The sequence below is a fragment of the Spea bombifrons genome, chromosome 5, assembly GCF_027358695.1.
Source record: "Spea bombifrons isolate aSpeBom1 chromosome 5, aSpeBom1.2.pri, whole genome shotgun sequence".
In the NCBI taxonomy this organism is placed as follows: domain Eukaryota; kingdom Metazoa; phylum Chordata; class Amphibia; order Anura; family Pelobatidae; genus Spea; species Spea bombifrons.
This window is the reverse complement of record NC_071091.1, coordinates 6,782,268-6,809,463: the sequence shown is the minus strand read 5'-3', so window position 1 is coordinate 6,809,463 and position 27,196 is coordinate 6,782,268. Positions and strand designations below refer to the sequence as shown.

The window sequence follows — 27,196 nt, the reverse complement described above, 5'->3', positions numbered from 1 at the left end:
TTGCCACTTGTTTTGTTTGCTCTACCAATATCAGCAATATAAATATAACTTCTATAATTGTTTTCATTTGCTTTAACACTCTGATGATTTTCGAGCTTTGAGTCCCAGGGACCATAGGAAAGAGACAGTCATCTCAACATTCTCTAGTTGCTACTCTGGCTCCCTCTGGTGGCAACGTTTGTACGTGCACATTTTACAGCCCATTGCTGTTAATATACACCAATGTACACATCTGCATCAATTTTCGGACCACATCTTATTTGCTTGACTATCTACTAATTATGAAACATATTTTATATAAACTGCTTGGTCTAGAATTTCTTTTTACAGAATAAAATATATGTCTAACTATAATCAAACATATTTTCTCTCCCTTCCTGTGTCTTTTTTCTCTATATATCAATCAACCTTGCTGTAACTTATTTTATGTAGAGATGGAGGAGATATTGCTTATTAACAATCATGCTGAGACACCTTAGCAGGAGCCCTCCCTCTTTCCAGCAATAATTTCCTGTCCAGTCAGATGCAATCCCATATTGCTTTCCATCACCAATCTCATGATCTCATTTACTTTGGAAATTGGGTGTTTTGTTTCACTGGAGCCAAACATCCCATGCTGGGGAGATGTGCAAATTAATATTAAAATACATTTTATTTAAACTTAAATCCTTCAGATCCACTGTGTTTGCTAAAACAAATCCAGCGAATTAAAAAGGTCCAAGGAAAATATGAAATACTTAATTCGAATTATCTACCAGGTATATTTTAGTATGGTTAGTATCATAAAAAAAAAATAAACTCTTTATATAATGCCACCATATTCAGAGGTATAGTATGATCTGGAAGGAGACATAGAATTACATAATAAGGTACACTTGACATAGCCAAGTCTCCCCTGCCCAGCAGCTGTTGCAATGATATATTATAATTAAAAAGATAAATTTGGAAACATAATGCTACAATTTTTTTTGTAACCAGTTATTAAAAATAGCTCCATTCAATCGAATATTCTGAATGTATTGGAGCTTGTTTAAATTGATGGTTATATTAATAAAAATAATGTTCAGAAAGTATGATAAATGTATGTTAATGTTATTGTAAATTTTGCTTCCAGTTAATTTTCATTCTTCCTACAGAATCTCCTAGCGCTAGAACTACAACGTAATAAAATAAGGTTAGGTTATGGCTTTCAATTACAATGTCATTTTCTAAGTTTTTAACTTTTTCTAACGTGTTAAAATTAGAAATGTTGACCTTATCTGTGTCCTCTAGATATAATGATTATATTACTTAAAAGTTTGTGCTGGGTGTAAATAAACTATATACCACCCAGAAGCCCTGTGAAAATACATGGAGTAGTGATAGCATCAGTAAATAAAGCTTGGTGTACATTCACTTTGTGCTTTTGTGAATGTGTAGATTCCATAGACACAACAGTGTATCTTTTGCAGCCAACAGATATACCTGTTTCCCTAAGACAGCAAACAGTCTGGACTTTTCTGATCATTATGTCTCTTATCTAGGCTGTAAGTTCAATACTATTTGTGACATTTTAATTTTCTCAGCTCTTTGGCTGAATCACTAGGACTTTGCCCATTGCAGATGTGAGGGCAGGAGGTAAGATAAACTGCCTGTCACCCAAGTGATTGACATATGTCTCTATCACTGGAGTTGCAAAGCACCCTTACTTACCTGACCTTTTATTGCATATCTCAATACCTGACAAGTCAGGCTGACAGGAGAATAACAAACACCTATCCATGTAAATCCTTCTTGAGAAAAAAAAACAAAAACATTACAAATAAATATATTTCCCCACACTAGCACATAAACGCACTTTTGTTGAATATTAGCTTATGATTGTGCTGATAACACAGTTAAAAAGGACTGTAGAAGCCAAATGTCATATTTTAAGGAATGTTATGTACCCCTTTATCTGTGTTACAGAACCCCCTGAGAATTCTATAGAATATTCACATAACCATTTAAATGCCAGAGTGTATGCCAAAGCCTTTTGGAACTCAGATGGTTAATTAATCAAATGGAAGACAATGCTTTTATTTCTACTAAAAAGATGAGGCAGTTAAGTAACATATGATTTTCTTGATAATACAAGTATAACTGAATAATAAAAAATACGAATTATATGAAAGATGATATTATAAAAGATATGCACCTAATCTGCATGAATTTAGAATGCTTGGGGTATTTTAATGAGGGGGGTGTTAACATTTTCCTTCTAGGAAAGAGTAGAATGTATTACAAAAGTGGGTAAGGACATAGTGACCTTGACTGTGAAACAGGAACCTCAGACAATGTAGCAATGAAGAATGGCTCGTTCTAGTTATTCAAGAAATTCAATTAATCAATTCATTTAAATGCAGCCAAATTTCACATCTGTGCAAAATATATATAAATATATTTAACGAAAGTATATATTTCTATTTTATTTATGTGTACACACTGGCATTGGAAGAGTCTATGTGAATTTTAATATAACACTTTTTATTCATTTCTTTTAGTACCTAAATGTATTCCTCTTTTCAGGTCCCAAACGCATTAATATACTCCCAAGTCAATTGAAGTAAAATATATTCTCTGAGCATATTATCAATAATTGCTGTAGCAAGGATCTTATTTTTATTTAACAGCATTTAACAAAGCATGTATGTAACCTTTGGAGTGTATTACTTTATATTCTGCAAGAATACACACACCTCTGTAGTCTCTTTTATAACTGGATATTTTTTCATTTATACACCTTTTTAACCAGCCTTAAAATACACAACTATTCTGCTATTATATCGGTCAATGTGAAACTATTAGTGTTTCATTTCGGTACTGAACCCTTCTTTTTATGCTTATCTGATGCGAAACTTTTGCCAGAGTTTTAAGGGAAGGACAAAAAGAGATCAGCCAGTGTAAATAGCAGCCGAATTTTAATTATTGTATTTACAAACGAATATAAGCGAAAGAGTTTACTGAACATGATTAATACTTAATTATTAAAGATGGGGGCTAAAGTAATTATATTTGGATCAAAAGTTTAGCATCCAAACGAAATCCTGGATAAAGGCAGCAAAATCAATATTTGTATTTAATTTTGTGGCTCAGAATAAAAGTAACTAATATGCATTCTTAATAGCAGATTTACTATTTATTTTAATTAAGTTAAACAAGACATGCCTATGTAAGCTAGGTGTAGTGGCCCAAATCTACAGTAATCATATGGATATTTATCTAAAAAAAGCTCCTGTTCATAAACAAATGACAAATACCAAGGTGACGCAAAAATGAAAGGAAAAATAACTGGATTGCGTCAGATTTATAAAGTCGCATTTAACTGCATTGCAATTCCCATAATGTATTTATCCTTAGTTTAATTACCTTTTTGCATACTTTGAAGCAACCTACTATAAATGCCCTGGCAGTTTTTATAGTTTACATTCATAATTATAATATTTGGGATAGATATCTGTGTGTGTACGTATGCGAGTTATTGTTAACATCCAAGGATATTGAAATCATAACCAGAACATTATTATTTCAAAACAACATTTCGTATGAAATGTTTAATTTTTTTTTTTCGTTCAGATAAAACAATCCCTTCGTAAAAAACTCCCTTTGGTTTGATTATTTCCAACAAATAATTCAGTGTGTCCCAAAGTCATACTAGAAAAAAAATACATTGTAATTTTGGAGAGCTAATTAATGTTTTGACTTGCGATTATGCATTGAAAACAATTGATAGTTTGGAGCATATTGTTAAATCTAATTATATGATAAAATCTGAAACAACACAGCCAACAGACTTTCTCATTTAACACTGAGAATCAGCTGTACATTTTTTAATTATTACAGAGAACTCTTATTTAATATCCAATACAGCGACTTAAACACAATAGAATTTTTCGGTGTTTTTTTTTTTTATACATACATGAGACTAAACATCTTTATAATTCTCTGGTTGATTGTATACCTTTCCATGAACGAATAATAGCTGTAAGATAAAGCATCTGAATTAGCCTATTCATGAGAAATTAATTATAATTTCGTTATCAGTAGTTATTTTATTTTTTTATTATTATGGAGTTTTGTTTCCTACGAAAAAAAAGCTCTGATTGCAAATATAATTTAAAATTCTTAAGTTAGAATGTATTTTTAGTAGCTTTTTTTTTTAAAAAAAAAGGGAAAAAATCTTAATCACAGTAATAAACTCACCCACTCTCAATACTAATATATAAGTGAATAATTCCAGTCCCTAGTCACAAGCTGAAAGCTAATGATCACATCTAAACCCGACATTAAAAGGGATATTGAAGGCTGACTAAGACAGGATGTGACTTTTGACCTTCACATTGTACACCCAGGAGGATGCAGATATGTTTCAAAATATCACATATCTCCCCCTTCCCTATTCTTGTGAGATCCATCTTGGGACTTTACCTCTTTATCTCCATTAACACATACAGACACTGCAAGACATTTTACTACAGGGTTTACCTAATTAGTGCACATATTTCTCAGGGTTTTTTTTAAATCAAGTCTTTCCAGAGGAGAAATTATATAATGTAAGAGATTTTTGAATTTCAGATAAACGAAAAAGCCTTTCAGACTAAATACTGATCCTTTATTCAACATCGGAGAACACAATTCAATGTCTGCTAAAAAATGCAAATACTTATTCTTATTTATGTAAAAACAAAACTCTTAAAATATTAAAATATTTAATATTTAAATGTAACAAACGCCAAGGAAACTTTATACTTCTGGGTTGTTTTAGTTAAATTAGCCAAAGTCGTTTTTGCAACCAAACATTCTAACTTAATTATTATTTTCATTTAAATATGTATTGTTTTATTAATTTTAATATTTACTTAGATATATAAAACTATGTATTAATATTAAATAATCCTCCCCCAGCCTTTCTGAACATTTTCTTTGTCGTTTCGAAACGAGAAGCTGACAGTGTTTAGTTTTTAGGCATTTTAAAAGTGGATAAAGTGTTTTTTTTGGGCTATTTGAGTATGGAACATGAAAAAATTTCCATACGGAATTATTAATTTTCATTTTTTTTGCAGACAGTTCCCTGATCTCATTACAAAACGAATCTTCTTTGTAATTAATGTCACTGTCTTCGACCTTCGTTATTATTCTTTATCTTTCTATGTAAAATCCAACATTTTAGTGATGACTGAATGGATTGAATTGACCTTTGCAAAAAATAAAAGAATGAAATAAAAAAATTAGAAGCAAATATAAGCAGTACACCCTAGAAATGAATGTGTACAATGTAATATAGTTCTAAAATATTACCTATTTGTCCTGAAATGATTACAGATCCTGTAGAAAAGTGCATTTTTTTGGTTAATGGATTACACATATTGAAAGCAGCTCAGATGACTTTTTTTTAACCAATTTTAAATACCCCAATACAATTTACCCCCACACTGAAATGGATTTGTTCTGGCTAAACCAAGAGCTCATTCACAGCTTGGGGTGTGAGACAGGTCTAGTGAGCTTGCAATCAGTGTGGTCCCTTTAACTTTTTCCTAATACTCTTCCTCTATTTACCCAGCAGGAGGCAGCCCTGTCCAATTTAAACTGGGTAAAATTACCAGTTCCAGCAGCTGATTGCCCAAAACACCACGCATGACTTATTATTCATGAAAAGACAGTGTCAGGTTCACAATGCTAAGGGATCATTGTTCTGTGAGCACTTATCTCCTGTATTTCACAGTGTATGCAAAACACAAAGACTGCTCATTTCATATTACATTTGTGTTTGAATGATCACATTGCCTTAGATTTTATTATGTTCATGATACTTTATTATTTGAACCAAATCCCAGGGAATGCATGTTTTACCTTTGAACTATAAGAAAAGCAAATGTTACTTTCCAAGGCTTTCCCTTGTGTGCTTGAGATTATTATATAGAAAAAAAATAGTTAATATACATCTGAAAAAATGTTACTAGTATACACAATATATCTGGAGACAGATTATCTGCCATTTATATATATATATGCTCTATATGTATATATACAATTGTAGGGAGGTGTGAAAAAAAGCTGGTAAGTAAGAATACTTTAAAAAGTAAAATAATAAAATTCTACAGCAAACCACCAACCTTTGCCTTTAAAACCACATCAATTCTAAGTACACTTGCACAGACAGGGATTTTGTAGGGATATCTTTAGGTGTATGATTACACAATTATGCCAAACGGGCGCTAATGATCATGAATTTAATATGTAGGTTGAAACACAATCATGAACTGAAACAGAAACAGCTGCAGGAGGAATAAAACTGTGTGAAGAACAGCCAAACTCACTAACAAGGTGAGATTGCCAAAGACAGTTTAACCCCTTAAGGACATTTGTACCCTTCCTTACAATGGCTGTTTTAATATTTCTGCAGTGTTTGTGTTTAGCTGCAATCTTCTTCTTTCTCATTTACTGAAACCACATAAATTATGTATTGGGTTTTCGTGTCCTGAAAGCGCTTCTTTTGATCGTATTTCGATTATATCATATAATTTACTATAAAAGAATAGACAATATAGTGTTTTTTTTTTTTTAAAAAAAAGCACTTCTTCTGACTTTTATTTAAATAATCTTTTTCTCATCTTCAAGCTAATGAAAACAAATTATAAAAAGATTCTAATATTTGACCTGAGTTTAGAAATACCCATTGTTCTTATGTTTTTTGCTTTTTTTGTTTTTTTTGTTTTTTTTTGTTAAAAGTTAGACAGCAATAAATACAAGTAGCATATTGCTATTTGAAGACCACTGTTTTTTTCAAATCTGGTTATGCTGCCCCCATGTGCTATTTGGGACATCTTTGAAGCCCTTCAGTTCAATTTACCCCCTTCAAACTAGAAAACTAGGAAACTGGGTCCAGTGTTCTCTGGAGAATCTGTAGAGCTCTGGAGAATTTTTTTTTTAATGGCGCTGCCCTCTTAAGAGAGAGAAAGTCTCTCGATATGGCCATTGTGAATGCTCTCTGAAGTGGTCACAGCGTGCCCTGGGTTGGGTTTTCGGTGCTGCTGAATGCCTCGCTATTGAGGCATTTAAGTGACAATGTTTAGCCTCCTAACTTCTTTTAAACAGGCGGCCAGAGCCATATTTAATTTGGCTCAAGTTGACGCTGTGTGAAGCGATCAGACTGAGCCCCTGCTGCATGTCTTGACATGGAGGCATTACAGCAACACCGTTTGTGATCATACTTCTACTACACTATACTTCTACACATGTTCACTTTCTAGAACTATTAAAAGTCATGATGTGCCAGGCACATCAATTGTCCCCAACAGGATGTTATTCCGTGACGTGTCTGGTACGGCAAATGTCTTCAGGAGGTCAATGTTCAAAGTCATACACCATGGCAGGACTAAGCACAGCAACAGACAAAAACAGTTATACTGCATCAGCAAGGTCTATCCCTTCTCTTTTGAAGCAGCACGGGCAATTTTGAGGACATAGATATGGTGGTTGGCCAATCGGTAGATGTCCAACAGTGCCATTACCTTAGCATTGGCAGAAAACAGTGGGACCCTGGTACACCCATCTTCTGTCCGGAGGAGCCTGATCAGAACTGGTCTGCATGGAAGGCTTGTGGCGAAAAAGCCAAAACTCCGATGTGGGAACAAGGCCAAGCCATTCAACTATTCACGAAAAAACACAGGAAGCAGGTGCTCTGGACTGATAACTCAAAATATGAAATATTTGGCTGTAGCAGAAAGCAGTTTGTTTGCTGAAGGGCTGGAGAAGGGTATAAGTATGAGTTTGCAGTTAACAGTGAAGCATGGTGGAGGTTGCTTGCAAGTTTCTGCAAATGGAAATGGGGATTTGGTCAGAATTAACGGTCTCCTCAATACTGAGAAGTACAGGCGGATACTTATCCATCATGCAATAATTTGCATAATTTATTCTGCAGAATGACAACTCCAAACATACAGCCATTAAGATCTATACTCAGCATAAAGAAGAACTTTTTTCTGTAAGATACATACCAAGGTTTGCGTGGGTGTCCGGTAGCCCCTGTTTTCCTAGTGTGTTTTATATATCACCTTTCCTAGACGGATTTCGGACACTATGAGGAGGTGAAAGCTTGAGCTGACGACAGAAGCGCTGTAAGTGAAGCCAGAGAATTAATGCAAATAAAGCTGCGCTTTGCTATTTTTGTGACAATACGTGGCTTGCATGAGGATGTTTGACATGATTAGCGGCATAAATATTTCCTGCATCACATATAAAGTAACTAACGTAATAAAGTTCTGAGTTAGGTGTACATAATTGAAGTTTATAAAAGTTTGTTCTTTTTTATCAAGTTGGTAAACGGCATCCATGGTAACAGCAGATTACATGTAAATGATATTTACTCTGGGGTTTGAAAGATTACCTTCAGATTTCATGTGTGATAGCAGTGAGAATAGTACCAGCTGGGATGCTCAGGTATCACTATATCACATTAGAATATGAAGGTGTGTGCGGTGCCGCTGACATAGCGGGACATAAGCTATTGCTAGAGGAGAAATGGGTGGGGAATGGGGGTGCTGCAACGCTGCTCCCGCGACCCGGAGTTTCACCATAGTGACCCAGAGTATCGGTGCTTCACCAGGATTCTCCTGGGGGGAAACCCGGAGAGTTCTCAGGATTGGATATGCATTATTTAAGGCCGCCTTAGAATTGTTTGGAGGAGAAGCTGATCATTTCTAGCCTTTCCTAATCTATAGCCATACCTGAGAACTTTCTGGGGTTCGCCTGGAGACTCCGGGTGAAACGCCGCTTCTCCACTTACCCTGCGTTAAATCACCGGATTGTGGAAGCAGCATTTAGGTACACACAGTCCCTTCCCTATTCCCTCCCCTCCCCAGATATATATATATATGGCTAGCCCCTGCCCTCTCGTGGGGCTAGCCCCTGCTCCTCACAAAGCCACACATTTCACCTCAGCACACCAGCAAGCCGTTCAGCGAACAACCCACGAGTAGAAATGACTGGTGTGTGCGCTCGTTACAAACGTCCAATAGACAGGGTTATAAGTACTTGCACACATGTATGTTTTTAACCCTGTCTGTTGGGCGCACACACCAATTTGTACCATATTGTTTTTTCTATCCTTGAGGGTTGCCCCTGGTAGTGTTTGCTGGGGTCATTTTATTTGTTTTTTTTTTCTCTTTATCTGATTTTCTCTCTATCTTTGATTTATTTTTTTATTGGTGCAGATTTATTCAGAATTTTGAACAACCCATGAGTACCTTCATTACACAGCCTTCCAATAACACTCCTCCCGCCAAAGGTTGAAAAGCTCTTCCAAATTCATGTCCGCTTTGCCATATGTTTATTTTAGCTCACTCAGTTAAAGCGTTAATGTGTCCAAATCCAAGTAATAAGTAACTCACATAATACATTTTAACTGCAATTTTGGGCACTTGTGCACTGTTTGAATTGAAATGGATTTTGTTTCCTAACAGATCTGCAGAAATGGAGAAACTACACTACACAGAAGAAAGAAGACAGAAGAAACAGAGAACAAGAAGCGGAGCAAAGAAGAAGGAGAAGCGGAGACACAGAGAAGACTGACAGAGAGCATGTAAGAGAGTGAGTGTTAGTGAGAGTAACTGAGCTAGAGTGAGGATGTGAGAGAGTGAGAACAACCTAACAAAATGCAAATGAAAATGCTGAGCTCTCCTCATTTTTCAGACAGTTGTACAAATTGACAAAATTGGCAAATTTTATTACAATTTAAATGTACAAATCTGAATGCACAAGTCTAGTAAATCTGTAATGAAGGCAAGTAATGAACCACAGTAGATCACTTTCATGTGACAGAGGAAACAGCCACTTAAACAATATTCATATTGACAGCTCCCCTAAGCAGGGGAGGGCTAGTAAAGGGTATATTGCCTCTGATTTGGGCTACTGTCTAAAGGATTTTCTATGCCGTTAATTGCAATTCCATACATTGCCACCAGGGTACCCAATGTTGCCTCTGATTTGTGCTGCTGTCTAAACCCTTTTCTATGCCGTTAATTGCAATTCCACACGTTGCCACCAGGGTACCCAGGTAGCATTTAAATCCTTACTGGATCCTGTCTGCCATTCACGTAGACGTTCCTATACAGTTTCTTCAACTGAACGTATAGAGAATAGTGTCCACTAAGCGTATTGTTTTCCAAACATTGTATGGGACACTATAATAGTGGGTAACCAAGGCCAAATGGTACCAGCCCTCCCTTGCTGTTAAGTGACAGAGGGACCGCTTAAAGAAGAATATAGCTTATTCACCTTGAATAACCAGTCTAGGTAAGGCAGTTCTTGACATTTGACACTAATTCTCTCTCCCACCTCTCACACCTCCTCTGTGCCTTTTGCTTCTCTTCGTCCCACTTATAAGCATGGTACTCAACATTATGTATTGGTTTGTCTGTACCAATCGTTAATATATCCTATGCATTGTAGCAATGCAATAGCTGTTTAAAGCATTATGGAGATAAGTCATAGTAATATAGAATTTAGAGAACAAAGTACTCCTGAAACACATTGTAGTCAGTTTGTTTACACAGGAACCATGCTTCAGTGTTATCTTAGCAGCGTCAGCAGTGCTCGTTAATGATCAAGGCTGAAAAATAACCAAAATTAGCTCAACAGAAGTAAACATTCAGAGTCACTTCTGCTAACTGGACAATAACAGAAGATAAATCCAAGAAGCTCTCAAAAACAAGTGCAATAAAGACAAAACAACAAAGGCTATTATAGGATATTATTCTAATTAAAGCTGGATACATTTAATACTATTTTGAGACACTTAGTTGCTTTTTCTTCCATGATCGATAGAACTTGGGAGAACCTGCCAGATGATCCTTCCTTCGCCCTATGGCCACCGGGAACATGAAACTTCAACTGTTAGGCAGGACTAGCATCAATCGCCTCCGCAGTACTGTAGTATACAGAAACATAGCTAAACAGTGCTTTACTGCCCTGACAAGGGCAACATTGAGGCTTAACTCAGAGGCGTATATAGGGTATGGCAGCCATGGCACGTGCCATGGGCGCCATCTCAAGGGAGCGCCGGTGAGCGGCTTTTAAATGCTGCTCACCGGCATTTTTTTTTATTTTTTTGATGCGGAGGAGAGAGAAGGGCGCCTAGCAACCGCTCCGCGCCCCTCATTCTCCTCCACGAGCCCTCTACCCCCCTCCCGGTGCCGGCATTTCACGCAGAGCGCCGCAATATGCCGGCATATTGCGGCGCTCTGCATGAAATGCCGGCACCAGCGAGCGGCTTTTAAACACTGATGCGGAGGAGAGAGAAGGGCGTTTAAAAGCCGCTCGCTGGTGCCCGCTGCTTCACTGCTGGGCGCCGAAATATGACGGCCACCAGGTCCCCTTCTTCATTTGCTTCAGGGGTCCCACTCCCGAAGGATATGCGGCCCCCTCCTTCCCCCTCCGGCCATAAGGCCCGCAGGAGGGCCCGATCTTCTTGGTCCTTCCCCGTAAGGATTGGGACCTCTGAAATACTCGTTTAGAGGAGGGGGGGCACTCACTAGAAAAGCTGGACCTTTTTAGGGGATTCGGCTCCACCATGGCTTCTCAGTGAATCAAAATGGTGTACAGTGTCTGTCCATTTCAGTTTTCGCTTTCTGTTTCCGACAGTATCAACAAAACTTAAATATTATTATTATACTTTATTTATAAAGCGCCAACAGATTCCACAGGGCTGTACAAGATGAAAATGTTACAGACAACGACAGATACGAGACAGCAATTGACATACACATACAAGAGGAATGGCGGGCCCTGTTCCCGCAGGAGCTTACAATCTAGGTGGATAAGGGTGAGAAACAGGAGGTGAGGACTGCGTGGTAGTGAATGATGTTAATGTAGGGCGGGATGAGGGTTGTAAGTGGGTGAGAGGGAAGCTTTGATTTTTTGTGTCAGAAAGAGAAAGGTTTTTAGGGAGCCAAAAGGCAAAAACCACATGTGCTCTGTTCAAAAAGACATTGCTAATCATTTGAAACAAAAACTTACAAAGTGGTCCCCAAGGCAGCCCCAGCCTATCCAGCTGGTGTGATCATTTTTCCCCGTGTGCATCGCACACCTAGCACACCTTGGGGCTAGTGCATAGAAAACTAAAAAAATGCATGGAGAGGCCCAAAGTGCTTACCGGCATGAGACACGTAACAAGAGAAGTGCGCATAACCTCACACGTTCACCCTGTGCACAGCACCCATTGCTGGACCAGACACTGCAGACCTAAAACATCTTTGGGGCATCACACTTTCTCTCTCACAGGTACTCGCTTGATTTTAGCCCAAAAAACTGAGAAATGAGGCTTACTCCTTTAGCCTTCAGGTCACTCCCGCAAGGGAAGGACCCCTTTTTTGGACAGAGAGAGGGGCCATAAGGCTCCCTATCCTCCTCCAGCGAAGACAAGCTTCACTGCCGCTTTAAAGAAAAGGAAACAGTGTCCAAAAAAAAAAACACAGCGCCAAAATCATGTCCATATCATAGTGATCAGCCTTACCGGGGGTTCATTAACAGTGAAAAACCAACAAAATTAATAGGCATTCGTGAATAAAACAAAGCAATGCAATAAATGAGGGCAGGCCGTGTCTGGCCTAGCCAGATTCAAAAATATTCAGCTTAACCCCAAATCCATAAGGTTCAAGGAGAAAAGCATGTAGTAGGTGGAACACTGCCAAAGCGGTATGCAAACCGCCCATCATGACCCCAGCATTTCTGCCAGAGTAAACTCAAATTCCTTATTTACCTCAAATACAAACCAAAACTCATATCGAGATAATACATTACCTAATGTCACTAAGGAAACAATCACCACCAGCCTCCAAGAGCCTTTCAACAGACTGGCGGTGAGATATGACCAGCATGCATCACACATATGTAAAATGTAATATGCAGATCCTATGCAGATTAGTTATAACAAAACATCACACCAACTTACACAATTCTGCCATTAGAACCAATAATATTGGTCAGACAAATAGAAGAGGAAAGATGGCTTCTGGAGGGTTCTGGTTTGTGCACTGTTGTCACCCTGTACCCCTAATCAGGTACAGAGTGACTTAAACAAGAATCTGAGCAAGGGAACCAGATATTGCACTGCCATTAGCGTCCACCGTCGCTGGCTAGAAGTATGTAATGCAATCCGGGGGGCCCACTGTCTGTAATGGGAAATGCAACCTACATGCTCCACAAGCAATGGAAGCCTCAATGAGAGACCTCAAGTCGGTGTGTGCCTGCGTCAGCCGAGCAGATGTCCCCACAGGTCCTGGACTTGTCCTGCTGCTGGGAAGAAATGTCATCCTCTCCCTGGTGTTGTAACTGCCCCTGGGGAGGGAGGTCAGGTTCCTCTGGTCCCGGAATCGGGTTTTGCTGCTGGGAGACGGGCCGGCTGCTGTTTCTCCCTGAATCCCTGCAGCTTTGGCAGGTGCTGGGCAGAGGCCAGTGATGCTCTGGCCTGTTGCCTGCGCTTCAGGGTTAGGGAATCTATCCTGGTTGGCCTGCCTCTGGGGAGGAAGGACAGGTTCCTCCACTCCCAGACTGGTGAGCTGCTGCTGGGGAGATGGGCCGGCTGCATCCCCTCCCTGGTACTGCTACTGCTGCTGGGGAGGAACGGCAGTTTCCCCTACTCCCATACTTGTGACATTTACACGCTCCACACACTTACCTCCAAGGGATATCTCGGGATATATCCCTGTCAATGTCTCGACTGCACACTTTACCCAGACAGGTCAATGAGAAATCAATAAATATTCCATTCCAGTTTTATCCTTACTTCTATGTACATGCGCTTGTTTCTGTTTATTTTGTGTTATTATGGATGTTTATGCAAAAAATGGTGGTTTAATTCTCTTGTGCGATGGCCATGGAATACTAGGTGTGTGCAGATATCAGATAAGAGTTTAATGTTGGTCAAGAATGCCGAAAGGGTATGTGCAAAAGACCATGCTGTACTGGTTAATCTCACACATAGATACAGTTCTGTGCTATTAATGCATGGGTGCTTTGCTCTTTAATCTGTCTTCTATGTCACTCATTGATGTTTGTCTCATAAATTGAAGCGTTCTGATACTTCTCTTTGGATTCACTAACAAGAGAGTTGTCAGCATAGCACTCAGGAGAGTTGTAGTTTCAACTCTCAATCACCTCACTTCACTTCATTATGAAGGTCCAGAACTGGCCAGTTTCTCCAGCAAGAAGGGCTGACCTGCCCTGTGTAATGTACAATTCAATATATATAAGAATAGTATAGGAATCTTGCTTAAATATGCAGCCCAGCTCTTACCGCAACAGAAGCTCACTGGGGATGGTCCTTTATCATGTATAATGAAGTGAAGGACACAGCTGTCTCCAGTTTGGTTTCCCACCTTCATATATGAAATCACAAATTGTATGTACTTGTTCTACCATATACATGACCCAGGCAGCTGCCACCGGGTTCTCTCCTGTTAGCCAGCAAGTATATGTAGGTAGGATGTGCAAGAATGGAACCAAATGCTGGTCCTGCTTTCCCTGCTTGTCTGTACATCACATGATATGAACTCTTAAGTAAATATTTGAACATGTAACCACAAGAGGAAAAGTAAAATTTGACAATTGCTTTCCTCGTCTCTAGTTTTCTTCACTAATCTTAAGAGAAGGCATGGGAATAAGGTGATTGTAAAATAAAACTGGATCTGGAGGACCATTCCATGCCTCTGCAACAAAAGAAGGCAAAGTGGGTTTAAAGTGCTAAAAAAATATTATGTCTGCTCAATTTATATATATATGAATATATATATATGATTTCTGCTCAATTACATTTAACCACATTGTGTTCACATTAGTACATTGGTTAACTTTAGTCCAGCTTCTGCAATAGTTTGTTTTAAAAACTTGTTTTGGGCCACTAGATGGCGCTCAATCACAGCACAAAAAAATTTGAGCTATACATTATGAAATAGATCTAAAAGAGAATTGACTGTTTTTCGGAAATTGTAGGACTGCTGAAAATCCACAAGTGCCAAGTACAATTTAGTTTTAAAAATATTAAGAACCCATGTAATCTCTTATATAAATTACACCTATTGTCTTATGTAACAAACAGCTCTTGGAAAAGGGTAATTAAGTAGAAAGGTAAATTACAAAAGCACAGTAGCTTGTAGATTAATTGTTCATTAATAGCAGCTATAAACTAGAACTAACAATTAAGTCAAAGGCTCCCTGCGCTGGCGTGATGTCTTGCATCATACAACTGAAGACCTTAAATGGCTCAACTTCTCTTAGGAAGAACTTTTGAAATGGCTTTTTAAAGATCTGTCCACACCACAGAGACAGGCCGCTTGCCAGTACATATTTATCTGTATTGATGCCATTCCTTTCCACAAGTCCATGGAGTTTAGGAGACATGTAGTCAGATGCCTGCAGAAAGACATATGGGATCTACAAGGAGTGGGGTGAAAGGCTACAGGAGACATAGCCGACTTTATAACCAGCCACTAAACAAAATCCAATGTTTCTAGGAATCTTTATTATATACATGCCTATGAGTGACTCTGACAAGCAAACCCCCCCCTTCCCCCACCAGAAAAAACCCTCAAAAACACACATATACAAATTTTATATGAAGAGTAACATTGCTTGGACTTAAGCAACACAAGCATGCAACTTGCCATGGTTCACATTTGATTTGTGGACACACTAACAGGTTTAAAAAAGCCACCATATTCAGATTTGTGATCTTAGTAAAAGAAATTAATAATTTTGGAATTACAAAGACACATTTCAGATTTTATATTGTGGCAAATAACCAGCAAATAAGGTTGAGGACTATACAACCTAGGAAGCAATACTATGTAACACCTGAGTTTATCCTGGTGTATATTTAACATTCATTAATAGGTACCTGTGACTGTCCTGGATTGTTTCCCTGTAAGATGAACATCAGGTGCCAAGAACCTCCCCAGCCTTCTTTGTTCTCCATAATCATCATGCTTGCAAAGGGGTAAATTGGGACAATCTGGCCTTAGTGTTAATTGTGTAATTTACCATAAAGGGATGGAAAAGCTGAATTTAAGGCGATTGAACCAGACATAGGGATAATAATTGGAATTTGTTACATGTTGGGGGAGAAATTTATATATATATATATATATATATATATATATATATATATATATATATAAAAAAAAGAACCCAAAACAGCCAATTCAAGTACGTGTGTTCAATGTGATACAGTAGTCAAAAACTTCCCCTTGGTTACTACCAATGGCACTTGTAATGTAAAACAAGTAAGCCAGGTCTTAAAGACCTCATGATACATTGACACCTCTTGTTCTAGATGTAACTGTAGATTTCTGTCTAACTCCTCAGTTGGCTAACGGCACCTTTAGATCATGATGTGGACCCAACCAAAAGGACCACCTATTGGACTTACGGTCTTTGGTTCCGTTGTGGCAGTAGGGTTTTCGGTATTAGAACAAGTTTCGATCGTTTTTTTTACTCTTGAACATTCTTAACCCCTTAGTGACAAAGCCCGTACATGTACGGGTTCCAAATTCATTGTTTTCAATGGGTTTAGGGACCGCCCATTGTCCTTAAGGGGTTAATGTTTATTCAATAAATTGTGGTACTGTGCAGATTAGGGTTTCTCTTCTTTATTCAACAGTGTCTAGTTAAAAGCCTCTTCAAAGTAATTCCTCGTGAATAGCACAGGTGTACTTTCTGTTGGTGTCAAAACCATATTTCTATATGGAACCGATTATGGAAGACTATACACCAGTAATGATGAACTTGTAGCTGGTGTGAATTGTAGCCACAATGCTACATTAGGCTTTGTGTCAGACACAGTAACCGTATTAAAGGCCATGGTTACTCATCACTGTCCTACATGGCAGTACAAATTATAATTATAAATATTTAAATGACCATTCCTTTACACCAAGGATTGTTGCCCTCTGCCAGCCTACCCACAACATGCTCTGTTGGGTTGGTATATACACGCTACGGAGCTACCGGTCCCTTTTCATTTAATGACGCATTGACCTGTCTAACCGGCTAGAGTACAACATTATACAGGCATGCGGAAGAGCAAACATCTAGGTGAGACACAAAGATAATGTGCTCATAGATGTATTAATTTTTCATCACTAACTACAGATATAAAAATTATATATATATAAAAAAAATAAATAATAAAAAAAAGTGTATTTTGAATAATTAGAAGCAGCCAGATTGATCTAGAACTCATATGGCCCTTGGACCACACTAGATGATGGAGATGACGATTGAAAGAGTGAATTCAGTCAAATGAGCTGTAATCTTTATTTTTTATTATAAAAAAAAATATACATATATACACATCTATAAACATACCACATAGATTCTACATACAATGACAAATTTAAAAAAAAAATTCAAATCCAGCATAGTGCAATTTTTTTTTTTAATACACTTTCAAAATGGGATCACTTTAGTTCACAAACTTGCTACAAGTGTTGGCACCATATAAGTTGTATTTTTTTGGCTTTGCACAAAACAAGATAACCCTTAAAAATGAACAAGAAATACCGTAGTGGCAGAATATCTGTCTTCAGTAGATTTGCTTTAGAAAACATCTCCATTTAAGAGTGCTGAATATAGTAACCTGGTTTCATAGTTCAACAGCTGAGACATTTTAATACTTTTTGTAATTAATCAGCCAGGAGCTCGTACTGTAGTAAACGGAACTAAAACTGTGCATAGCATTCCCCTGTATTATAGAAAGATTTATTTCTTATATGATTGTATTTTTTTTCATTCATTGTACAATGTGATATTGCCATGATACCTTTTCATGCAGGGACTAGGCCATTATAGGGGGAACTTTAACCCAAAACATGTACAGAAAAAAATAAAATAATAAAAAAAAAATTATATATATATATATATATATATATATATATATATATATATATATATATATAATAAAATACATTTTTTGGTCAACATGTACCAGTTAAATTCCAGTTTATTTTAAGACAGCAGAGAGAATTTTGAATCCTTAGTGGCAAACAATAGGGGTATAATATATATATATATATATATATATATATATATATATATATATATATATATATATATATATATATAAATAAAATATATAATTATATCTTACCTATGCTTCTAAGGATATTTTGAATTCCATGCCTATGCCTGTTATATGGAGATGAACTTCTGATGAACAAAAGCCACTGATTAAACATTCAGTTCCTATAGTTTTGGGTAAATGTTCACGTGAAAAGCTTTATTTCCATAGAGACGAGAAGCGTAAACCTATAACTACATTAGGTATGAAACGCAATCGTCTTGACAAGATAGCTTTGTAAAAGGCAACAGATTTTTGTTATTTGTACCCATCTTGCAGCAAGAATTGTAACCAAAAGCAATGCTCCATCGCATTAAAGTAATATAGGAAAAGGCCATAAAAAAATGAAAACAAGCAATTTCATACAAAATGGAGTATTTCTAAATATAATGCTACAAAAAAACAATGCATACCATTTTTACTAATTATTATTATTGCTGATTTTTGCCCATGAAGTAAAATATGAGAAGCTCTTTAATACACTGCAGAAGTCAATGAGCCCAAAATGTGACAAAGTTAGTGTAAATTCTCTATTGCATTCTCCCAATAGAGTATAAAGTTTAAGATAATATTAGGCTTATGTTTTAAAGGGAATCTCTCATTAGAAAATATATATAATATAGATTATATATAATGAGTTTATCTTCAGGCATTTTAAGTCTCCGTACTAAAAGAATAGACATTTTTGCATTTAGTGGATGATCACGGATGTCACTCAAAGCTACAACACTGGCTAGGTGCTACCATACATTAAAAATAAAAAGTTATAGAACACAAAACAAAAATTATATATTTAATGATAGATTCCCTTTAGTTTTATTTTTCTTTTTAACACATTGCACTTTAAATTTGAAACCTCCATTAATATTTTGGGCTGAGATTACATGTCTACATCTAAATAAATGCATACAGTGAATAATTTTGTGCTAAGTCAAAATCTTTTTAAATAAAGTGACAAATTCACTTTTTTTTTTTCTTTTTTTTTTTTTTTTTTTAACAAGGCAATCACAGACTGCAAATATTAATAAGGCTGTAATGGAAAAAACTTTACGTGAGAAAATTAACTTCATGCGTATAATTGAATATACTTGTGCAAAAAAAAGGCATTGGCATTTTTTGGTTACTTTGTAGCCCAATTGAAATAATGAGAATAACATTGCTACTTATTATTGTAATATAATCCCATGCAATGTGGCCTTTTTGCCTACAGCCTTATTTTTCATTTTGGATAAATAACACTATCCTATTAAATATCTTTTTTTTTTTTTTTTTTTTGCTTTAAAGCACTTTGCACCCATTTTATTTTTACCAGACACAAACAATCCAAAAGTTTCCTAAACTGTATCGCAATACTGGTTTGTGAAGCTATCAAACTGATTATTCCACCTTGCGAGAGGCAAGATCCTGCATCTACAGCAATAATGGAGGATAAGGTATATGCAATGTATGTTTTCTTGTCTTGCATTTGAAAATGGGCAAGATATATATATATAAAATATATATAAATATATATAAATATATATATATATATATATATATATATTAATTGGCCAAAAAAAAAAAAAAAAAAAGCAAAACATTCTTCCACACCTTATGATGCAAAATTCAGAAATGAGAAACGCAACAGTCTTCACAGTTCATAGCTGAAAATGTGCTCGGTGTTACTCAGTAACACATTGCATGCTTTTCCAGAGGCAGAGACAGTAATTTCCCTGTACATTGGTGCAAATTCTGGCCTTTTCATCTAGTCTGTGTGTGTTTTTTCCTGTGGACCCTATAATAGAAAAAAAGAAAAATAAGAATTAAAATAAATGAAATCATCAAAATCTGAGTCAGAAGAAAATACATCGAGAAAGGGGTGATTAATATCTACTTACCACCATTGCCAACTGGCGTCCTATGTTTCCAACAGTGACACCACCAGAAAAGAATATGCAAGGCAGCCAAGAACGAATGTACAGAAAGTCTGGAGAAGTGTACCTAAAACAAACAGCAGAAATTAGAATTGTATCCAAGAATCGTTCCAGATGAAATATGGCCCATTGCGGCTTATCAGAAAAAAAGTTTTAGGCCTCAACTGACAAACCGACACATGCTGATGCATTCAGCCTTTAAAGAGAACCACTAGCTTTCAGAGGGCTTGATCTAGAAGCCAGTCGCACATGCAGCCTTTGATGAAACTAGTCTAACAAAGCACATTCAGGATAGGTTTTCAAGGACAAAGCCTCACCACGTCTAATAGAGACAGCAATGCATGTTTCGAGTAGACTAAACAAAATACAAATCAGTTGTCTGATGTAATGTCTAACTTATACCAACTGTAGAAATTCACAAGCTGTACATACGCTGAATGGTAAAGTGGAGGCAAAGTGATCTATAACCGATTGATGTTAAGTATGTGGATTTCAAAGAAAGATGACTTACTGGTACACGCCATTGTAGACAAGAAACTGAGTTATGAGCGTTGCGAGAAAGGCTATCGTAATGCCAAGCCCCAGACCACTCCGGGAACGGTCAAATGTCCACCACAAACCCAAAGACAAGGCTGCCAGTGTTAGGGAGAGCTGAACATTGTTGGCAAAATCAAGTTTCTAATAAAATGCAGGGTTAAGGAAGAAATAAATACAAAAGTAGTTAATGCAAATACATTTTAACAGAGATCAAAAAAAAGTGATTTTCAGGTGAAAAAAAGATTCTGGTCATAGCATGGAATGTTCTTGCTAATTGAAACCGTTATATTGGTTGCTACGGTGATGAGACCACTTATCAAACCAGAACGAGATATATATATATATATAATCCCTTATAATTTAGCATTATTCGCACATTGTAGAAATCAGCTCTACCCCCTAACCTTTTGGGCTCAACTAAGGAAAAGAAAAGTCTAATATGGGCTGTGTATATCTTGCTGGGTAAATGTTCTCTTAAAGAGACAGTTATAACATCTAGATGGGCTCATCTCTAACCACCGGCATTCATGCCACTTAGCAGAGGTTCAACCTGTGAAACATTTGAAGGGGGCGAGTATTAGGTGTATAGTTTGTAAAATAGCAGGTAGCGTAATTTTATTATTTACTATTTTTTTTTTTTTTAATTGATGGTAACACATAAGTTCAAGGATACGGCACTTGCATGGTTAATGCCAACAAAAACAGCGATGCATCTCATAACGCTGGCCCATTCACGCTTGAACTTGTGTGGTTCTCCAAGACGGCTGTCGATACAAGGGTACAGCAAACCGACCACAGCTGTAAAATAAAAGAAAAAAAGGGTTAAGTAGATGGCCTCGTATTACCTGTAGTCAGAGTGTGTATAGTATGCTATAAAAGGCTATGACGCGACTCTACAAACACTTACATTTTATGACATGATAAAATAAAAAGGAGCCTCAGAATAATGGAGACCTCTAGAGATGTATATGAGAGAGAATGAGGCCTATATCTCTTATTTACCATACTCTTTAAAGCCTCTTTTCCTAAACCGGGAGGTCTAGCAGAACCATTAGAGCGTTCTCTCATCTCGGACCTAAAAATTTAACCATTTCACAGGCCTGTAGAAGGCAGATATATCTCAACAATATGCATCTTAAACCTAAGATCACCCCCAAAAACTAAAACCAAGCATCAGACGGAACAGTACCCAAGTACACAATTAACAAAAAGTGTAATTTATAGACACCCCCTTTTTTTTTTTTTACTACAATATGAGAGGCTGTTTCAGTGAAATAGAATACTGTATAAAGTTATTACTTCCATAGCTGTCTAAATTGTAGTTTCCAATGTTTTGCTGAAAAAAACAGCTGGATTTTATTAGTGGAAGTTAGTCGATGACCTAAATGGGCCTCTAAAGAACCCCCTCCTTAAAACCAGCTGATATTTTCAGCATCGAGGCTAGTCAGCAGGACTTATTCTCGATAACTTCCTTATTTTCGCTTCTTGGGCAGTGTGGTATGTTAAGTGACGCAGCCAATCAGCTCTCAGCCAGCCAGCTCACCAGTTTAGGAGTCGGCCAATCAGAAGCTTTCTGGCTTACGTTTCTTCTGCTATCTAGACTATGCCAAGCAGCCGTCTGCAATCAGCACAAGAAACTGTTCTAATCCAGATATAGTATTCATGTCGATATAGCTGCCCAGACGATAAGGTATCATCCCAGCCCCCCCCTCCCCAAAAAAAACAAATAACCTTTGCCTCATCTCAATAAAGAAAAAAGTTGTTTTAATCAACACAAAAGACCAATTTATCAAAGGATTCTGTTGTACTTGGTTACAAAGAGTATAATAATATATTTAGTCTTCCTTTTCATTAAGGAACATATTGCCACTATTCAGAAAGCTATAAACACCAATAGAAAGTTATTTTACACTTTATTGATCATCTATTTAAAGTTTTTTAAAAACTAACAGATCCAATTATTCCATTTCTAATAACTATGAATTTAAAAAGTCCAGCATAACTTGGGGGGGTCCTCAAATTAACATGATAAATTAATTTTGAATGGTTCAGTAAAAAGTGCTGTTACAACTAAATGCAACATTAGGAACATTATTCCTAGTAATGTTGAATGTCTAAACCCTTCCCAGAGATGAATAAAGCAAAAGTTTGACTCATTTGTAAGTTAGGGACTTGCTGTCACGTGACTGAAAATGTTTCACTGTCTAGATATTTTAAAGAGGAAAACAACTAATGTTTAAGTGAAAACGCACCTTTAAACAACTCTTAAAAGAGAGACTTCAGCCATAATATGCACTTTAATGCATATGACAGCTACGTGGTCCCTTTGCAAATGCATGGAAAGCCCCCCCACACACTGATTACAATAGGAGTGCTTTCCTGCCAGTGAATGAGTGCTTCAAGCAGCCAATCAGTGGCAAGAATTGTTGGACAATTGAGAAGGAAGAGGACAACTACTTCCGTGTCAAGTCGAACCCATATTACAGTAGTCAGCCATTCTTGGATAGTGTGGGGGAGTCAGGGACACTAAACTGTCCCTTTAAAAGAAAACATTTGCCAGAAGACCATAGATCACATTAAGATTTTATATTTGAAGCTTGTCTAATAAAAAGTGCTACGTTACTCATAATGGGCCAAACAACCCTGGCATATGGGGACCTGCATGCTTCTAAACGCAAAGAGGACCATTTGGGAAGGTATATTACCATTCAAAAAACCACTTGTGATATGAGAAGGATTTCTGCCGGTATCGCGGTAATCATTTACTGTTTCAGAGAAGTTCTAGTTACAGCAATCTCGAGAGTCACTTGTTAATAAATACCAAATCCTACAAGATTTCCGTCACGTCGTCTTGAGCATGACACAGTACATAGTTTACTCAGAAATGACATCACTGAATCAAGATGGGGATTAGTTCACTAAACAGCACCATTATCTCGAGAGATACTTCTGTCGGCACCTATTTTCTCTCTTTATAAGTCTACGGACTTACGCCTCTGTTCCTGAACCGATTCCCAAACTCAACATGAGCAGCAACGTCCCAGTGCGTATGGCTCCAATCCATAGAGTACCCCAAGACTTATATACAGTTTGTGCATATGGGTCCAATCCATAGAGGACACCAAGACTTACATACAGTTTTTGTCATGATTGAATGTATTCTACTCACCAGCTGCAGTGCCACAGCATGGAGGAACCCACCATGCAGAAGAAAATATGGTGGCGATGACTTCATCAGGAAACAGAGTTACATTCCTTTGGATTTGTAGTAGATTAAGGACCAACGCAAGGAAGGCTCCAACAGCAAAGAGAACCACGCTGCGCCGGATGAGGCTGCGGCCTTGGCTGCTGGCTAGAGTTGTGTAGGCAAGACTGATCAGCGAGTTAAGGGAGGACATGGCTTCTCCAGCTCTATGTGCCAGCCAGATGCTGATCTTTGTGGTGTTTTGGTCTCTTCCTCGGGTGCAAGAGCAACTCCAGCAGTGCTCCTCTAATCTGGGCATTTGTTTAAAACAATGGAACTGCAGATAAAAAAAAAAAGAAAAAGAAAAAGGGTTATTAAAGTCACAATAACTTAAAAGTACAGAGAATGTTCCATTCAAACACTTCTGACCCGCCACAGCTATCCGCTGACTTTATGGAAATTGTTTAGGATTAACAGATGTGTCAGAATGAATCTCGTATTACGTATTAACCGGAGAGTCGATGCATAATAGGTTATTAGACAACAATGGTAGCAAGAATGACAAACGATACACAGATTGACCCAAGTGGTTATCCTCCAATGAACAGCATGGTCTCTGAATCATTAGATTTTTATTGTTTGCCAAAATACTCATTCGGATATCCTCAATTACCAGAAACACTGACTAGTAACCATGGCAATGTCACTCAACTTCACCCATTTGTTGATGTAAGGGGCCGTAAGCCTCCATGATAACTATATTGTTTACCACTGTGCAGGCACCTTTACCGCACATGTTTACCACCAATTGGTTGCACTTTATGGCTTTTACCAAGCCCTATCGAGTTACCGGTGCCCTGAGTTTACCCAAAGTTTTTTTTTTTTTTTTTTTTAAACTACAATTCTTTACCATATTTACACACAAGAAAACAAGTTTCAATCGTTCGAAAACATCTGCCAACAACTCTGCATTAGACAATTATCATATAGAGTACTAGTGAGCCTGATGGGAGTTGTAGTCCCAGAAATCACCTACCCCACATAATTTTGAGAAAAGCAAATCCAATGACGCCTCTATACCATCTGAGATCATACAAGGACTCATCACCCAGTACCTGCATGCAGACCACCGAGTGCACTCTAATCCATATAACCCCGTGGCCATATATCACACTACATATATTATATATATATATATATATATATATATATACACACACACATACATACAATATACATACAGCGTTTACCATATGTGTAATGGGAAGACATCCATGGCCATCACTATAGCAAACAGTTATATCTCCATCCTGTCTTAATTGCCCCTTTACTTTATTGCACCCACTGTATTTACCTAGATGATGCACAGAGGGCAATACCAGCCGTTGGTATTATCCATATCGCACATGCCCCAGTGCCCTCTTTCTCTACCAGGGAGGCAAATCATCAACACCCACAGAAGCATTACCCGTTATACTCCCTCCCCAAATACCCCATATTGCCCATCACAATCCCCTTACAGAGCAGTATTACCCATCAATAACCCAGTATGGCCTTAGCAGGCAGAATTACCCCTCTGTGTACCCCAGTGCCAGCTCAGCAGGCAAAATTACCCCTCTGTGTACCCCAGTGCCAACTCAGCAGGCAGAATTACCCCTCTGTGTACCCCAGTGCCAACTCAGCAGGCAGAATTACCCCTCTGTGTACCCCAATGCCAGCTCAGCAGGCAGAATTACCCCTCTGTGTACCCCAATGCCAGCTCAGCAGGCAGAATTAGCTGTAGACAAACATACCCCCTCAACCAGCAGCATTACCCATCTATCTACCCTCAATGTCCTTCACCCAGCATCCCATATATACCCTCCTCATGACATTAACCGTATGCCCCTCTGCCATACTCACCAGCGCTGCACAGTCGGGGTAATAGCTGCTCGTTACTCCTCAGAAAGCAGACAGAAGCTACTGTTCACTTGATAAACTTTTGCCCTTTTCCCCGGATACCGATTTCCTCCACAGCAGCATCCGAGCTCTGCTTAAATACGAAGGGACGGATTCCCGACCAGCCGCTACTAGCCCCGCCCCTCCACCGCAGCCACGCCCTCTGCTCTCCTCAAGTGACTTAGACAGTTAGGAGCAGGGGAAGGGAAAGGAAGGGGAGGGGGCGACAATGCCTGCAGCTGCCTAGACCGAAAACAACACGTGTGTCTGGTGAGGCGCCGTCAGCCAATCAGCGGCGGGCTGCCCATATGACGTAGCGGACACACCACGCACCTACCCCTCACGTTCTCTCGCAGTGAAGAAGAAAAAAAAAAATGAACAGAATCATAACAAGTGGGCCCGGCGGCGCGAGATTCCCGCATTGGCAGGCTGGGGGTGCACGCGCGCGCTCTCTCGCGCCCACTGGCTCCAGCCCGTCGGACGTGCGCTCCCGCCATCCTCCAGTCAGCCATTTGGTGACCTGACTTCCAGTCGTGACCTAAGTTTATTGATCCCGAGTTCAATCACCGGTACATCCTCACCGGTTCCAAAAATAATACCTGCGTTATGGAAGCCATTTACCTACAAACTCAGCTGACCTAGGGCATTAAACCCTTTTGGGTGTTATTCCTCCCTGTGCAAAAAAAAAAAGAGCTCCAGTGTGAAACTGAAAATGCCGAATGCTCTCAATGTAAGGAATCTAAGGAAGTTTTACTTTACTGACGGGGTGGTACATAAGTGGAACAGCTTCCCAGCGGATGTGGTAGAGGCTAGTACAGTGAGAGAATTTACACATGCGGGCATATGGCTCCTGAATAGAAGTTGAAACCAAGGACGGATTGAGGTCTTGAGTCTAGTAATGCGATAACTAACACCTTGAGCATGTCTGACATTAAATAGTTACAGTTACTAGCAGCGGAGCTTAGTTAAGGCCGTCTTCAAATGCCCCAAGTGCTAACTGTGAGCTTTGCCATTTTAACCACATCATCGTCTGAGGCCCCAGGAGCGTCCGGATAGCATAAGTTACATGGAGTAGTCAAACGACACGGCATTCTATGCCATTCCCTCCTTCAGCAAGGACAGTATCCATAGTTACAGCTGCAGGTAATAAATGGGACATAAAATCAGTTGTCAGGACTGTTCTAGCAAATTTGGGACTGCTGGCAGTTATATTTAAAACAACTCATTCTGAAAATTTCTGTTACTTTTATTTATTGCCAACAATGTGCTCATTTTACTCAGCATTTTGCACAGAACCCTAAAGAAGAACTCCCATCACCCTGCCCAAAGTTTTACTTCCAGCCTCCCCGCGCACACAGAGCTCGGTGCGGCAAGGTGGCGCCGCGTCAGTACGGAGCCCTCGCCTCCCGCCATTGGGCGCAAATGCTGCCTGCTCACTGATGTCACAGCAAATTGTGGCCCTATTTTCGGCAATACACAGCTTCGTGCCTTCTG

The 27,196-nt window shown here is 38.3% G+C and overlaps 1 protein-coding gene across 1 annotated transcript; it reads right to left on the bottom strand.

The window, feature by feature from the left end:
• Positions 1-19,688: 19,688 nt before the first annotated feature.
• Positions 19,689-25,821, bottom strand: INSIG1 (insulin induced gene 1). The gene is made up of 6 exons (XM_053467248.1): positions 25,667-25,821; positions 23,750-24,101; positions 21,254-21,378; positions 20,555-20,721; positions 20,011-20,110; positions 19,689-19,904 (listed from the first exon to the last, which is right to left on the bottom strand). Exons 2-6 carry the CDS (start codon positions 24,081-24,083, stop codon positions 19,875-19,877), a joined length of 756 nt encoding a protein of 251 aa, XP_053323223.1. The 5' UTR covers positions 24,084-24,101; positions 25,667-25,821; the 3' UTR covers positions 19,689-19,874.
• Positions 25,822-27,196: the final 1,375 nt, after the last annotated feature.